This window comes from Anolis carolinensis, chromosome 5 (assembly GCF_035594765.1).
Source record: "Anolis carolinensis isolate JA03-04 chromosome 5, rAnoCar3.1.pri, whole genome shotgun sequence".
In the NCBI taxonomy this organism is placed as follows: Eukaryota; Metazoa; Chordata; class Lepidosauria; order Squamata; family Dactyloidae; genus Anolis; species Anolis carolinensis.
The window spans coordinates 201,950,338-201,967,844 of NC_085845.1; the positions used below are offsets into that span (position 1 = coordinate 201,950,338).

At 42.0% G+C, this 17,507-nt stretch overlaps 1 protein-coding gene across 6 annotated transcripts in view; it reads right to left on the reverse strand.

Moving 5' to 3' along the window:
• Nucleotides 1–17,507, reverse strand: part of nrf1 (nuclear respiratory factor 1) — a 74,843-nt gene that overhangs the window by 25,944 nt on the left and 31,392 nt on the right. For 4 of the 6 annotated variants that reach the window (XM_062983364.1, XM_062983363.1, XM_062983366.1 and 1 more), the window contains exons 6-9: nt 16,449–16,652; nt 15,017–15,211; nt 13,718–13,819; nt 4,700–4,857 (exon numbers count right to left, since the gene is read on the reverse strand). In XM_062983364.1, the coding sequence (XP_062839434.1) occupies nt 4,700–4,857; nt 13,718–13,819; nt 15,017–15,211; nt 16,449–16,652 (659 nt within the window). The remainder of the gene's footprint in view (nt 1–4,699; nt 4,858–13,717; nt 13,820–15,016; nt 15,212–16,448; nt 16,653–17,507) is intronic. The other 2 variants (XM_062983367.1, XM_062983368.1) reach the window with 1 other exon arrangement.

The window sequence follows — 17,507 nt, forward strand, 5'->3', positions numbered from 1 at the left end:
AGGTTAGTAACAGCAACACATAGTTTATATGTGATGCAGCCCAGCCACCTATGTGTCACCTTTTCACCAAAAATGAAGAGCTAATTAGTCCAAATATAGCTTAGCCAACAGGAATCAGTAAATTGGTTTAAAGTTTATTAAAGAAAAGAGTGTTCTATAGAAAAAGCTAGTTCAGTAGTACATTCTAGTATTTTCAAGGTATACATAAAAGGCAAAAGCAGAAGTACATCCCAAACAGTGACTTCAAAAACATAGGTTACAGTAATAATATCGATGCAGCAAACAACAGTCCAATACTGAAAGTAAAGCCAAAAATCCATAGAATTTAGACAAGAACTGTATCCAAAATGTGTTTCCTCAATACCAAACAGAAAAACATGACATGAAAACAAGGCTAGAAGTTCCTATGCCAAAGAAAAAGGTGACTTTCTCTTGAAAATTAAAAGTTGCTCTCACACAGAACACAAGGGGCTAACTTAAGAAACTAAATTCATTCCCATGGAGACGCTATCAGTCTAGCACCTGGAATCCCGCTGTTTATCTTTCAAACGCTGGGAAAACCTTAATTGCCTTTCCTTGACACTGTCTCTTCTTAACTAGAGGCAAGAACCCAGCCTCTTCCACCTCCCTTGCCTCTTTCTCAGGATCAGGAAGAACCTCTGGCAGCGTTTCATGGGAAACATTCTCCCTTAAAGCAGATCTGTCTGCAAGGCAATTCCCATCACCCAGAGAACTACTTTCTTCTTGAGGCACTACAGGAGTGGGGGGCTCCCATTCAGACCAATTCTAGAACACAAGGCCCCACCACCAAAGGGTCCCGCCTGCTCCTCAGACCAGGCCTCAACAATATGCCAGGCACTGGAAAGGAAGTATAATAGAATCATAGAGTTGGAAGAGGCCTCGTTGGCAATCCAGTCCAAACCCCTGACAAGAAGCAGGAAAATTGCATCTGTATTATTCCATCTGTCAGCCAATGGCTGGCCCAAACTACTACACTTTGCAGAATTTGTATAAGTCTACTTGTCTCCTTACAAATAAAAGAATGCAATGTTTTCAAAATAAACTGGAAGCCTTTTGCAGGATATATAGATAAAATATTTAAAGACTGGTCCATAATGGTGTTGAATGACTGAAATGCACAGACAGGAAGAAGGGTAAAGTTATGACAAATGTTATACTAGGTCACTTTTGTATACTTTATGTACGTTTTACACACACACACACACACACACACACACACATATTGCTTGTTAAGAGCTTTGATAGGACAAAATATGGTAAGACTCTATCCTGGTATAGGGTGGGGATGTTTTATTTCAAATAGGGCACACATGTTTTATTATTATTGACACAAAGACATAGTATGACACAGCAAATGAGATCTATATGCTGGATTTCGTATCACAAAATCACAAGTTGAACACTTCCCTATTATTATTATTATTATTATTATTATTATTATTATTAGAATGTGTAAAATTATTACTGTTAATTGGTGGCTTTATATACCAATAGTTAATACGCAGTCCAAATCCTCCCGACAGCTGGTCACCCAGACTCTACTCTTCAATAGGTGAAGACCCTTTTCATTTCCAGAGGCCTTTTGAGGATTGATTGCTCATGGGGAAAAGACTGTTCATAACATACTGCACCCTTTATTTGTGGTTCCCTTTTTAATGGACATAATGGTTGTGTGAACTTTTTATCGGCATCTGTTTTGACCTTTGGAAGCTTTTTTGGAGTACAAACCAAAAGAAAAACAAAAGGGGGGAAGAGAAGGGACATATTTACATGTAAACATATTACAATTACCACTTGAGTTTGGTTCCAGGACCCCCATGGATACCAAAATCAATGGATACTCATCTCATTACACTATGTAATGAAACTTGAAAGAAAAAATGTCTGTTCCGGGTTTGAATGTGTTATTTCCTGTTTAATTGTGCAGTCCTTATTTTGCAAATACAGTAGAGTCTCACTTATCCAAGCCTCACTTGTCCAAGCCTCTGGATAGTCCAAGCCATTTTTGTAGTCAATGTTTTCAATATATCGTGATATTTTGGTGCTAAATTCGTAAATACAGTAATTACAACATAACATTACTGTGTATTGAACTGCTTTTTCTGTCAAATTTGTTGTATAACATGAAGTTTTGGTGCTTAATTTGTAAAATCATAACCTAATTTGATGTTTAATAGGCTTTTCCTTAATCCCTCCTTATTATCCAAGATATTCGCTTATCCAAGCTTCTGCTGGCCCGTTTAGCTTGGATAAGTGAGACTCTACTGTAGTTGTTCTATTCCAGAAACTTTGTTTGTGGCACAAACTAGGTTGAATTGGTTGAGGCTCTTATGATGAGATAGTCATCGAAAACTAGAGCAAAATGTGCTATAGGATGTCCCTCCCACAGAAAAAAGAAAGTTTTTTGCAGTTTGATAAACTTTTCTTATGTTTTTATGATAGAACCAATTACGAAATCACATTTATAACCCAGGAACAAACACTGTGTTGCACAGTGTTGTGTACACTGGTGCATTAAAATGGCATCCCTCCTTTAAAATGGCAAAAATTAAGGTTTGCTTTTGGGATCTTTACAAAAATACTTTAAACCACGGATGGTTCGATTTATGGATACAGTGGGTGGACTGTACAGTACTTCTAACAATTACGACTACTAACAACAACGGTTGTTGTTTTCCTAAGCAACCTTTCTTCCCTTCTTGTACTAACGATGGATTACAGTGAGTCTGCAAACGCTGCAGCAGCACAAAGACTGGAAAGAAGAGCCTCCCTCTCCGTCTCTCAGGCCTCCACATGCGCTCCCTTCCCAGCTTCACTGCACCTGCCCACAGGTAGCCTCTCTCTCTCTTTCTCTCTCGCACATAATTCTCCCTCAAGGGGGTCCAGGTGCTCAAAGCCTTGTTAACCAAACCCTCAGGGATCCCATTAATCTGCAAGCATCAGAATGAGCCTAGAAACGGAGCTGCCTTTTTTTCTCCCCACTCTACAGTGGCTGCAGCTTAAAAGCTGATCCAGAGGGTCAGTTTCACAGGAGAGCAAGAGAATATGGCTACTTGATATTGCTATGCAAAGGGGGGGGGGGGAGAAGAGCCATATCATAATCTGCGACCAGAGAATGCACGTGGCAAAAGGAGGGCACTGCCTCACAGATAGGAATCTGAGCCGCACCATGATGCTACCCAGTGATTTTCAGAGAGCAGATGTGCAGCTGTTTGTGCAAAGTCAAGCATGGGCAAACTTGGGCCCGTTAGTGTTGTGGTTCAGTCTGATGATGAAGGGTTGACCAAGGAAATGTTGAAGGCTCTGAATTGTTAGAAAGGCCGCAGGATAGAAGGGAAGCTGGAGTTAGTGATAAGGGTGACCTTTCACAGGATTTTGGACATCAACAAAGTCCAGGTGGCTCTGGCAGCGAGGCAGAGGAGTCTTCCTTAGATCGAGATACAAGGTTAAGGTTAAGGGTTCATCGTCCCAGGCGTTCTCTGAGGATAGCTGGGAAACGTGTGGGAACTCAAGGACAGAGAAATGCTTTCTTTGCCTGTAAGCATGGTTAAATAGAGATAAACAGAGAAAGATTTCAGACGAAGCAACGTTGATTTTGCTTAACTCCTACCTTGTCTCTGCTCATGGAAAAGGTTTCTTGTTTTGGTTCATGCTTAGTTCCTGATTGTATTTTGGAGTTCACTCTGCCTTGTTTTTCAAGACTGAGTTCCTATATTCTAAAGAGACTTTGAACTATATTTCGCAGATTGCCTTTGCAATTGGATTACTGCTTTCTTTACTGCTTTTTATTAAGACTTTGCTATCTTTTATCAATAAACTGTAAAAACCAAGTCTGCTGTGGTCGAGTGTGTGTTAAGAGCAAGGTAAACCAGCGCTGAGGTGCAACAGTTAGGAATTGTGGGAGTTGAAGTCCAAAACACCTGGAAGGCCCAAACTTGCCCATGCCTGTTATTTATGCTATGCTCTTGCCATAGGGAACATTTTGCCACGTTCCAGTTCCAACCATCTTGTTTCCCTGCTTTAAGGACAATGAGAAGCAAGGGACACAACTGCCATTGTGTAGCATTTTAGTGACATTTTTCCACTTGCCTCAGAACCTCTGAAGAACCTCATTAACCACAGATGCAGGCAAAATGTCAGGAGAGAATGCTTATAGAACATGGCCATACAGCCCAAAAAACCCACAGCAACCCAGTGATTCCGGTCATGAAAGCTGTCAACAACACAGATGAGGATAATGATAGCAATATTTATTGATATATCTCTAAAAAGAGATTCAAAGGATGCCCTCAGGCAGCAACGCCCAGGCTTTGATGCTGCAGGATGACTCAATTGCTAATCAAGCTTGCTAAATGCAACGTCCACACTTGCTTCAAACAAACAAGGCTTCTTCCTCCAACCCGGAACATAATTCCACAGGTTGATATACACAGTCCGGAAAACAATGTCAATTCAGAAATAAGTTGGTATAAAATGGCTCTCCCTCCCTTTCAAGCTCTGTTTCCTGTTTATTTGATTGTTCTGTTGACAATGTTTTTAGTTATTGATACTTGTTTTAACTTGTTATGTTTTGTCTCGGTTTTGGGCTCGGCCCCATGTTAGATACCCTGAGTCTCTTCGGGGAGATGATGGCAGGATAGAAAAATAAAGTATTATTATTATTATTTCCTATTCATACCTGTTGAGCGCCATTGTGACCGTGGCCCCTTGCTGCATTTCCTGGGACGCCGCCACGGCCGCCTCTGCCAGGGAGGCCACTGCCTGCGTGGCTTCAGAGGCCTGTGTCGTCTGGATGGTCATCTCCCCTCCTTGCAGCGTCGCCCAATTCTGCTCCACCTGCGAAGAAGAAGAAGAAGACAAATGCTGTGACATTAACCCCGCAAGAACCTGTCCGGATGGCATGTTGCATATTCCTAGGACTGACAAGCAACCGCTCTGGTTTCCACTGCAGCCGCACATAAGCATCAAAGCAGATTCAAAATGAACACAATCAGTCATCCAAGTTTGCAGGTTCAGCTTTGGCAGATTTCAATAACTCATAGAATTGTTTACTATGTTTTCTAGGAATCTCTAGGTCGGTAGGTTGTTAGGAATTGTGGGAGTTGAAGTCCAAAACACCTGGAGGGGAGGGCCAAGGTTTGCTCATGCCTTCTCTAGGTCTATTTACCCAATGCTATGGACCTATCGAGCCAATTTTCAATCCATGAACGTTAACCTGCATTTTATTGGTAATTTTAATTTGTTTACATCTATATATTTGTTATATCCTTTTTATTAGTGTTTTGTCATGTTGTATCCCAACTTTGAGCAACAAGGAAAGACAGGAAATAAATGTGGTGTTGTTGTTGTTATTATTAAACTATTATTATTATTATTATTATTATTATTATTATTAAACAATGTGAAAAAGTAAAAAGGAAATAAATTGCATTGTTGTTGTTGTTGTTATTATTAAACTATTATTATTGTTATTGTTATTATTATTATTAAACTATTAAACTAAATTATTATTATTATATTATTGACACAACAACATAGTATGACACAGCAAACAAGATAGATATGCTGGATTTCTTCTTCTTCTTCTTCTTCTTATTATTATTATTATTATTATTATTATTAAAAATTATGTTCCTGGTTTGAAAAGTATTCTTTTTTCTTTAATTGTGTGGTCCTTCCTTTGAAAGTAGTTGTTCTACTCCAGAAACTTGTTTTTGTGGCAGCCACTAACTAGGTTGAATGGGTTGAGACTCTATGATGAGATATTTATTGTGTTTTTATTACCTCATTTTTTAGTAATGATGATAGTATACTGTATTCTGTGTTTTAACTGTAATTGAATTATTTGTTTATTTTATTTGATTGTTGTGTTGACACTGCTTTTAGTTATTGATACTTGTTTTAACTTGTTATGGTTTGTCTCTGTTTTGGGCTTGGCCCCATGTTAGCCGCCCGAGTCCCTTCGGGGAGATAGTGGCGGGATAGAAAAATAAAGTATTATGATTATTATGATTATTATGATTACAATAGAGTCTCACTTATCCAAGCCTCGCTTATCCAAGCTTCTGGATTATCCAAGCCATTTTTGTAGTCAATGTTTTCAATATATCGTGATATTTTGGTGCTAAATTTGTAAATACAGTAATTACAACATAAGATTACTGCGTATTGAACTGCTTTTTCTGTCAAATTTGTTGTATAACATGATGTTTTGGTGCTTCATTTGTAAAATCATAACCCAATTTGATGTTAAATAGGCTTTTCCTTAATCCCTCCTTCTTATCCAAGATATTCGCTTATCCAAGCTTCTGCCGGCCCATTTAGCTTGGATAAGTGAGACTCTACTGTATTATTTTCGAAGGCTTTCATGGCTGGAATAGCTGGGTTGCTGTGAGTTTTTCAGACTGTATGGCCATGGTCCAGAATGCTACTGGAACATGGCCTTACAGCCCGAAAAATTGAAAGCAACCAGAGATATTCATTGAAAAACTATTGTAAAATGTGCTGCAGGATGTCCTTCTTGCAAAGACAAAGCTATTGCAGTTTAATACACTTTCCCCCATGTTTTTATGATAGAACCAATTAGGAAACAACATGTATAACATGCCATGAAAGCGGAGGGCCTACTGCAGGCATGGGCAAACTTCGGCCCTCCAGGTGTTTTGGACTCCAACTCCCACCATTCCTAACAGCCTACCGGCTGTTAGGAATGGTGGGAGTTGAAGTCCAAAACACCCGGAGGGCCGAAGTTTGCCCATGCCTGATTTAACCTCTAAAACAGTCTTCCCCAACCTGCCCAGTCTCCAGATAAATGCATGGACTACAAGTGACATTATCCCACCGGCCACGTTTGCTGGGGATTATAGAAGTGCTAGAGACGCAACCATCTGCGGCAGGCTGCAAAGCTGGGGGAGGCGGCTCTGCAACGTAACATGAGACGTGCGCCTATCGATGTGGCTGAGCAAAGAAACCACCCTTTGTGTGGCGATGGCTTCAGCTCGATACAGCTTTTTAGAAAACAGAGCTACACATATCTTCCCTTCAAATGTGATTTATTTCCAAGCATCAGGAATTGCTCCTTTCAGGCATGCATCGAACCCAAATGGTGTTTCCCAAGCTGAGCATCTGTCTCGAAGAACAGCATATGCTTTGTGTACAATAAAAGTCAGTTTCACTCCTTGGCTTTTATTTTGTTAAGAGGGCATTTAGGCAACAGACGCATGCTCCAGATCAGGGGTCCCCAAACTAAGGCCCGTAGGCCGGATGCAGCCCTCCAAGGTCATTGACCTGGGCCCTGTCCTAAACTTTAGACTAAGTGTTGACCTCAGTCTACCTGGTCTTTGGAGGTCTCTTTGCTTACTTATGGCCTTATGAGATCGTCTAGATGGTCTTTGAAGGTATCTTTGCTTAGCTAAGGCCTTATAAGACCATCTAGATGGCTTTTGGAGGTCACTTTCCTTACCTATGGTCCTATGAGACCATCTAGATGGCCTTTGAGAGTCCCCTTTCTTACCTATGGTTTTATGAGATTGTTTAGATGGCCTTTGGGGGTCCCTTTCCTTACCTATGGTCTTATGAAACCATCTAGATGGTCTTTGAGGGTCCCTTTCCTTATCTATGGTCTTCTGATGGCCTTATGAGAACATCTAGATGGCCTTTGAAGGTCCCTTTCCTTACCTATGGTTTTATGAGATTGTTTAGATGGCCTTTGGGGGTCCCTTTCCTTACCTATGGTCTTATGAAACCATCTAGATGGTCTTTGAGGGTCCCTTTCCTTATCTATGGTCTTCTGATGGCCTTATGAGAACATCTAGATGGCCTTTGAAGGTCCCTTTCCTTACCTGTAGTCTTATGAAACCATCTAGATGGTCTTTAAAGTCCCTTTCCTTATTTATGGTCTTCTGATGGCCTCATGAGAACATCTAGATGGCCTTTGAAGGTCCCTTTCCTTACCTGTGGTCTTATGAAACAATCTAGATGGTCTTTGCGGTCCCTTTCTTTATCTATGGTCTTCTGATGGCCTGATGAGATCATCTAGATGGCCTTTGAAGGTCCCTTTCCTTACCGATGGTCTTATGAGACCATCTACATGGCATTCGGAGGTCTCTTTGCTTACCTATGGTCTTATGAGATCATCTAGATCAGGGCCCCTCAAACTAAGGCCCATGGGCCGGATGCAGCCCTCCAAGGTCATTGACCTGGCCCCTGTCCTAAACTTTAGACTTAGAGTTAACCTAAGTCAGAAATGACTTGAAGGCACACAACAACAACAATCCTAATTTTGGACTATTTCATCATAGTCCGGCCCCCAACAGTCTGAGGGACTGTGAATCGGCCCTCCACTTAAAAAGTTTGAGGACTCCTGCTCCAGACTATGGCTTTGGGCCCAAATCCAATTTAATACCTGGGAAGTGAAGATCACTTCTAGTGGGGTGACACTGGCTTGCTCCTTTTCAGAAGTATAGGATTATAGTTCATTAGGAGCATAGTGTCTAGATCAGTGGTTCCCAACCCGTGGCCCGCGACCCAGCAGTGGGCCCCGAGAACAAAAATCTGGTCTGCAAACTTCCTTCCTTGTTATTTATTTTATTAATTTTATTTCCACTCCTTTCCGTAGAGCTGACTAATGCATTGGATAGACCACATCAGCTCTAGAATATTAAATTTGGTTTTCTGTGGTCAAGCAGATGGTGACTACTGGATGGCATATGTTCTGTATCAGAAACTAGAGCTGATATGGTCTATCCAATGCAATTTCCTGAATAAGCACCCCAAATAACCAAACCGAATCTAAAGTTGACCAAAAACCAATTTGTAACCGTTTTGGTAATGTTGGTAATGTTGGGGAGTGGTCCCTGGTCAAAGTGGTCCCTGGTTAAAAAAAAAAAAAAAGGTTGGGAACCACTGGTCTAGATGGAGGGAAATCATAGTCTCGTTCTGTTCTGCATTGGTCAGACTTCCTCACCTTGGATAATAACCTTGTGTCTAGTTCCGGGCAAAGCAATTCAAGAAGAATACTGACAATCTAGATACTAGTTAAAAGGTTTGGAAGCCAAGGCCTACGATAATGTGATATTTATGGTTTATGCAGGGGCAATTTGTTAATTTGGTTTATGATTTTTTTAAATTGCATTTGTTATAATTTGTATGTTATGTAATATCTGTTGCTTCTAACTATTGCATACCACTTTGAATCCCACCCATGGGAGAAAAATAAATAAATAATACGAAGAGTAGCTTGGGAATATGAGGATGTTTAGCTTGGAGAAAAAGAAGGCCAAAAGAAGGGGACATGGCAACCATGTTTCAATATTGGAAAAGAAGACCCATTGAGGAGAAAGTGTTGTGGTTCAGTCTGATGATGAAGGGGGATTTGGGTTTATGCAGGCTGACCAAAGCAATGCTGAAGAGGGAAATCTCAAAGGCTCTGATGCTGGGAATGTTGAAGGCTCTGGCTCTGAATTGTCAGAGAGGCCGCAGGAAACAGAAACTAATGATAAGGGTGACTTTCCACAGGATTCAGAACATCAACAAGTTGCAGATGTTTCGGGCAGCGAGTCAGAGGAATCTTCCTTAGATAGAGAATCAAGGTTGAGGTTAAGGGATCATCGCCCCAGACGTTCCCTTAGAATAGCTGGCAAATGCGTGGGAATTCAAGGGCAGAGAAATGCCTTTTTGGCTTGTAAACATGGGTAAATACGGGAGAAACAGAAAGAGATCTCAGACGAAGCAACGTTGATTTTTGGAAGAACATCTCTTGCCTTGACTATGTTCATGGAAAAGGATTCTCGTTTATGTTCATGCTTGGAAACTGTGTTTTGCTTTTTACTCTGAAGTTCTTGATGCCTTGTTTTTCAGGACTAATTTCCTATATCAGAGACTTGGAATTATATTCTGCAAATTGCTTTTACTTCTGGAATATATTGCTTTTTATTGACTGCCATTGCATTTGGATGTTTGCTTTCTTTACTGCTTTTCAATAAGATTTTGCTATTTCTTATCAATAAACTGTTTAAACCTAGCCTGCTGTGGTGGAGTCTATGTTAAGAGCAAGGTGAACCAGCGCTAAGATGCAACGGAAAGGGGCAAGCTGTTCTAGAGACTAGGACATGGAGCAATGGATTCAAATTGCAGGAAAAGAGGTTCCTTCTAAACATCGGGAAGAATGTCCTGAGCGTAAGAGCTGTTTTGCTGCACCCAAGCTCAATGGAGTCTCCTGCTCTCAAGGTCTTTCATCTTTCAGATAGTCATCTGTTGGAAGGGCTCGGATTGTGTGTTATTGCACGGCAGAAAGGGGTTGGCGTGGATGCCCTTTGGGTACCCTTTCCAACTATTTATAATTCTTATGATGCACCAGGCTGTGGCGCAGCTGGCTAGTAACCAGTTGCAATAAATCACTACTGACCGAGAGGTCATGAGTTCGAAGCCCGGGTCGGGTTAAGCCCCCGACCATTAAATAGCCCGGCTTGCTGTTGACCTATGCAGCCCTGAAAGACAGTTGTATCTGTCAAGTAGGGAAATTTAGGTACGCTTTATGCGGGAGGCTAATTTAACTAATTTACAACATCATAAAAACTGCCAGCAAAACACGAGGAAAGGAATGAGGAAGTACAGCCACTAGTGGACAGTGAAGCAACAGCTCCCCCTGTGGCCGGAATCGTGAAGCTGGAAAAAAAAAGTTAAATGCTTCTGTGTCTGTCTATATATGTTGTTTGTCTGTTGCATTGAATGTTTGCCATATATGTGTTCATTGTAATCTGCCCTGAGTCCCCTTCGGGGTGAGAAGGGTGGAATATAAATACTGTAAATAAATAAATAAAATAATAAATTCCAAGTGATGCTTTGAAGAACAGATGTGCAACTGCTTGTGCTAAGACTTCAGGCATGGGCCAACTTCGGCCCTTCCTCCAAGCTTTTTGGACTCCAACTCCCACAATCCCTAACAGTTAGGAATCGTGGGAGTTGAATTCCAAAACACCAGGAGGACCAAAGCTTGCTCATGCCTGTGCTAAGCAGTCACATAACGTTATACAATAAAAATATACTTGCAGTATCTCTGAAAAAAGCGTAACTGCTGTGGCGGACAGTCTTTTTATTCGTGACACAGATAGATACACATGCTGCTGGGAACGGAGCGACGAGTCCTTTGCAAAAGGGGTGGATGGCTGACGACGCAACAGCTTCATGTGTCCAATGCTCAGACATAAATAGGGAAGCCAAACAGGGGGAAGGGCACCTGTTTCTGCTCAGACAATGGGGGCTTGTCTTCCAGGGCTCACTTTTTTTTTTTTTTGCAAGGCCAGAAAATCAAACAAAACAACCTGTTTGGGGCTGCTTTTTTTCAGATGGAAATGTCGGCTCCGGTGGGAACAAGGCTATTTTGTGCTGCCACCTATTTCTCCAGAATACTATCCCTTTCCAAAGGAAGCAGAGTGGGGCTGGCTGTTTTATTTTGTCGCAGAGGCTCAGAGAGGGTGGGCACGGCTCCAAAGGGAGGTCAAGGGAAAGAACTCTCTACAGCAGAGCTGGCAACCGAGTCCGAGGAATGCCCAAGGTCTTATACACACACATACACACAGGCCCCAAAGCACTTAGCTTCAAGGAATGTTATCTGCTCCCCCAGCTTGAGTTTCCCGGCTCCCTGACTTGTAATTTCGCCTCTTGGAAGGAGCATCAACGGGGTGACGCTGATATGGAGCCCGTGACTTAATGCTTTGGCCAGTAAAGCAGTCTCTTGGATCCACAGACGTGCTGGCAAAATACACGCTTCTCCCCAAGTGTGTCTCTGCACCCAGGCAGATATCATATACATACATACATACATCTATATATATAAAAGAGTGATGGCATCAGGGCAGCGGACAAAACAACAAAACTACAGGCCCCCCCAACCTCGAAATTTGACAACACAACCCATCATTCACGGCTCTAGGTTGATGCAACAAAAAGAAAAGAAAAATAAAGTCCTAATTACAGGGAGAGGAATAATAGTTTTTATCCAATTGCTGCCAGTTTGAAGGCTAAGCTCCACCCACTTGGTCTCCTAGCAACTCACTCAGCCCAGGGGACAGGCACAGTTAGGCCTCACTTAGGCCTCTTCCACAGATTATCAGATTTTAACTGGATTATATGGCAGTGTAGACTCAAGGCCCTTCCAAACGGTTATATAACCCATTTAGAATCTTATATCATCTGCTTTGAACTGGATTATCTTGACTCCACACTGCCATATAATCCACTTCAGTGTGCATACTAAACATAAAGACAACCATACAACAGACATTCAATACCACCACTACCTCAACAATTTCTCACCAACACTACCAGACAACGCCACAGCAATGCGTGGCCGGGCACAGCTAGTCTATATATATAAAAGAGTGATGGAATTCTGGCGACCAACAAAACAACAAAACTAAACACCCCACAACCTCGAAAATTGACAGCACAACCCCTCATCCATGCCTCTAGGTTGATACAACAAAAAGAAAAATAAACTCCTAAGATTCCCATAAGCCACAGCAACGCGTGGCCGGGCATAGCTAGTCTATATATATAAAATGTAATGTGCGTTTTTCCCGTGGAGTAAACAACAAAACCACTGAACCAAATCACACCAAATTTGGCCACAAAAGACATAGCCATCCTATCTATGTCTTCCAATAAAAAACCCCTAGAAAAATAAAATCCAAATTACAGAGGATGAGGAAGGGTCATTCTCCTCCTGGCTGCCAGTCAGAAGGGTAGCCCCCCCCCCCCTTTAGGCTCCGCCGCCCCCACTTGTCATAGCAACCTCCTCAGCCACAATGGCGCCAGGGGACAGGCAGTGTTCACTTAGGCCTCTTCTACACTGCTTATAAAATACAGATTATCTGATTTGAACTGGATGATATGGTAGTGTAGACTCAAGGCCCTTCAACACAGTTATATAACTCAGAATAACAATGTATATACACAAGCTTTAGGAAATAACATATACTAACTACCACCAATTCCTTAATACTTTATTTCCCATACCACCACACTTAGCCACAGTAACACGTGGCCGGGCACAGCTTGTGTGTGTGTGTGTGTGTGTATGTATGTATGTATGTATCTATCTATCTATCTCACACACACAGGTATTTCCTGACTTACAAACGACTCCTAGTGAAGAACGGGGCTGAGAAAACAGGAAGTGAGTGAAATCAACTCCTGGGAAGGGAACTTCATTCAGAGTTATTATCATGGGGAAAAGCTGTCTCCACTGAAGCTTTACCCCCAATCCTTGTTTCCACAACAAGCCAAATTTTGCAAAATCCCATTCCCACAGGGACAGAAAGTAAGGCGAAATCTCCTAAAAGGGGGCACAGGCAGCAAAACAAACACCACAGGAGTGTTAACCCTTCCCTATGATATTCAAAACTAATATATATTTGGCTGGAGTTGCATGTAAAAAAATGTACTTGTTCCGATAAATTTAACTTAAGAACAAACCTACAGAACCCATTTTCTTTGTAACTGGAGAGAGGGCCAAAGTTTGCACATGCCTGGTCTCCACAGAACATATAACTCAGTACCAAACTACATTATGTGGCAGTCCTATGGAAATGCTTTTGTCCATCACTGTATATGTAAGCTAGGATATGAAGAAATGCTTTTGAGTGTATCGAAAATTCTCAGATACGGAGAGGTTTTGTAGTTTGGAATCTCTTACCTCTCCGTCGGTGACAGCAGAGTAGTTGACCTGTGCGACTGTGACTGTGGTGGGCAACTCCGAAGCGTCGGCCAAGGTGGCCACCGTTGCTCCGGTGCCGACCTGCAACGCATCACCAAAAAGCAGACTTCAGTATAACACTGATAAGCGCAACCTCTATATCTCCTTAGTCTCCATTGACCCATTGTTCTTATCCTCGGAGTACAAATGGTGTGTATCCTGGGATCAAAGTCACAATGGCAAACTAGCCATCCCTTTCAATCTTGCAGTCCCACAATCATTTTTAAGAGAACAAAATATATCAACAAGAAGACAAATGTGTACATCTCAACAGATGTACTGCATCTACAGTGATATTCAGAAGTATTTCACCCTCTCCGGCTCTTCCATATTTTGCCTTGTTACAGTCTGGATGTGAAATTGATTGAATTAGTATTATTGCCATGTGATATGCACAAGATACTTAATGCTGTGAAGATGCCATGTAAGTTTATTGTGGTACACTGTGTGAATGACAGCACCTATTTTTGTTAAACTAAATATATTTGGCAGTGTTGTGCATATAGTAAGTGGCAACAATGCAGTTTAAGTGCATTTCGATTCCAGTTTTCAAAACAACAACATGCAGAAAAGTCTAGAAGGAGGGGTTTGCACATTAAGTCCCGCTTTCAGGGAAAGCTGGCATACAAATGAAATCAGTAAAGGTAAAGGTTTCCCCTGACGTTAAGTCTAGTCAGGTCTGACTCTGGGGGCTGGTGCTCATCTCCATTTCTAAGCCGAAGAGCCGGCGTTGTCCGTAGACACCTTCAAGGTCATGTGGCCGTCATGACTGCATGGAGCGCCATTACCTTCCTGCCGGAGCGGTACCTATTGATCTACTCACATTGGCATGTTTTTGGACTGCTAGGTTGGCAGAAGCTGGAGCTAACAGTGGGCACTCACTCTGCTCCCCGGATTTGAACCTGGGACTGTAAGTTCAGCAGCTCAGCACTTTAACACACTGAACCACTGGAGGCTCCAAAAATGAAACTAATCTATATGAATAAAAGTTGAAGCATGCCCGTCTGCCTGTCTCACAAAGGCGGTTGTTAAGTGAAGTGCACATTTTTGAAGTCTATGCATTGGCTGTTGCTAGGTGAAGTGGCTCTGGGAAAGAACAGCTAGTAGGCTGTTAGGAATTGTGGGAGTTGAGGCTCAAAACACTGGGAGGGAAGGCTGAAGTTGGCCCATGCCTGACTGGATCAAAACAAGCCCAATAGAGACTACAGGAGGCATGACCTAACTGCCCTGGTCCCTCACCTGGATGAGAGAGACGGTGCCGTCTGGGTTGCTGAAGGTCTGGACCACGGTCTGCGAAGGCACCAGGTGTGCGATGCTGTGGGTCGCTGCCGTGGGCTGGGTCTGCTGGTCCTCAAAAGCGTAGAGCAGGTCCTCGCGGCCGTGCTGCTTATAGCAGTTCTTCACGATCGTCCGCAAGGCCTGAGTCCAAGAGACCTGTTGGAGGGACAGAGGGGCAAAGAGGGGGGAGGAAAGAGGGGAGAAAATGTGTTAAGACAAGACGACAAGAGCTCAATCTGGCCAAAACTGACAAGAGAAGCACCAGCAAAAAGCAACAGCAAGGCACAAATATTCAAACTTTGTGACAGTTAGTGAAAAAGCCATTTCAAATATACATTGTTGTTGTTATGATAATTATTATTCTTGAAGTGATAGATGCTATTTATGGCGAACTTTGTTCAATTCAAGACTTGAGTAATAATCCACATTCTCCAAGGAAAGCAACGGCAAGTCTCCTCTGAAGAAATCAGGCCAAGAAAAGCCAGAGATAGAGTTGCCATAAGTCAAAGACAGCTTGAATGCACATAATGACAATAAGCAACTGGTAAAACGGATTTGAGAAAAGCATGCTGTCAGACCAAGATCTGAATCTCCTTTTTGGAAAATGCCTTGCAAAAAAAATCCTAGGAATAGGGTTGCCATAAGTGCATTTAAAGGGACCAACAGAAAGCACAGAAAGCTTCCAAATGCATCTATCAAAGAACACTGATTGAGGTTTAAGTGATGGAGCCTCCAAAAACATGCAATTTTCATCTATTATTATTATTAGTACAGTACAGTTTACTATCTATAAATATATAAACAAAACAGAATTAAATGTCGCTGGTATTTCAAAATTCAGTTGAAAACCATAAAAACACCTTCAAGTCTAAAAATCGCAGCAGCCCGTGAATTAATCTTAAAAAACCTTCTTTTTAAAAGCCTGCTTGAATATTTAACCTTGCAGGCCCAGAAGTAATCTGGATTTGTTTTGGAACCTGAAAAAGCAGTTATGCATGCGATTCCATCATACTTGGTTCCCTTGTGCGGGATCGTGCACTGTGCAATGTACATTTGACCATACAGTGCCGCATTTCTCTCAACAATGTGAAGAAGTGCAACAAAGGCATAATTCTGTATGGATAGATGTACATTATGCTTCTACTACACATGGTCTCGCCTTATGACTTATTATAATGGTCGAAGGAATTAATGGTTCGACAGTTGTTAATGTAACAGCTGATAAACAAAGTACCTAAATTTGCAAAAACAGGTTGTTAATTGCTGCAAAAGCAGGATGACCAGGTCTGGTGCCCTTACCTGTTCCCTGCCATTTGTGCCACCCAATTAACCGAGCCCCCCACCCTGCCCCATTGCGAGCGATCTATAAGCCCAGCCCCTGCCATTGCCATACCAAGGAGGAGCCCTTTGCAGGCGCAAGAGGGCACTCAACACACACCCTCTGCTTCTGCTCCTCGGTCCGGACGTCGCTGCGGACGTTGGCCCAGGGGATGTCTTCTGGCCACCAGACCGGCTTGCAGCTCTCCTTGCCCCAGCCGGGCTTCCCGCGGCCCGTGGAGTACTTCAGCATCTCGGGGATGAAGGCCCGCAGCTGCGCCTGCAAAAAAGAAAGGCAACACTTAGAGACACCAGATCCACTGCAGCAGCAAATGGTTCAAGAAAGGGCCTTGAGCAGCAGAAGGCCTTCATAACAAGGTCTGGAAGCTGCACAGACAAATATACAACAAAGAAGGAAACAAAATCAGAAATTGGCGGAAATCTGTGAGGACTTCTGCTTATGCCACTGTTGCCACCAAACTTGAAGACTTCCTTTTGTTCTACTGTTATGGCATCAAAAGGGATCCTTCACATTTGCATGTGTGATGATTACACTTTCAAAGAGAATTTGAAAAATGTTCTATCCCTCATTTCTGGAATAAAACAACAACTTTAAAGTATGCTGATGCTTTTATGTTAAGCCTCTTTGAGTCTCCTGTGGAAGAGATAAAGTGGGGTATAAATAAATAGAATAATAATACTTATTGATGGTTGTTTATTCGTTCCGTCGCTTCTGACTCTTCGAGCCACATTTTTACACTTTTATATTTTTATAGATACTGTACTTTAACTGCTTGATATGTTATTTAGGAGGCCTGACTGATAAATGTTTTAGCCAATGTTATTTTGTTTCATTTTTATTTTATTTGTGTATTTTAATCTGTCTATTTTAATTGGATTGTTTGTTTGTTTTATCTTGTCCTTGCACTTGGCATTGAATTTTTGTCATTTTGTTTTTGGAAGCCACCTTGAGCCCACCTTGGGGAGAGAGGGCGGGTTAGAAATAGATGATGATGATTATTGCTGCCAAATTAAACAGGAAATATTATTATTATATTTATTTATACCCCGCTTTATCTCTCCCATAAGAGACTCAATGTGGCTTAACATAAAAGCATCAGCATACTTTGAAACT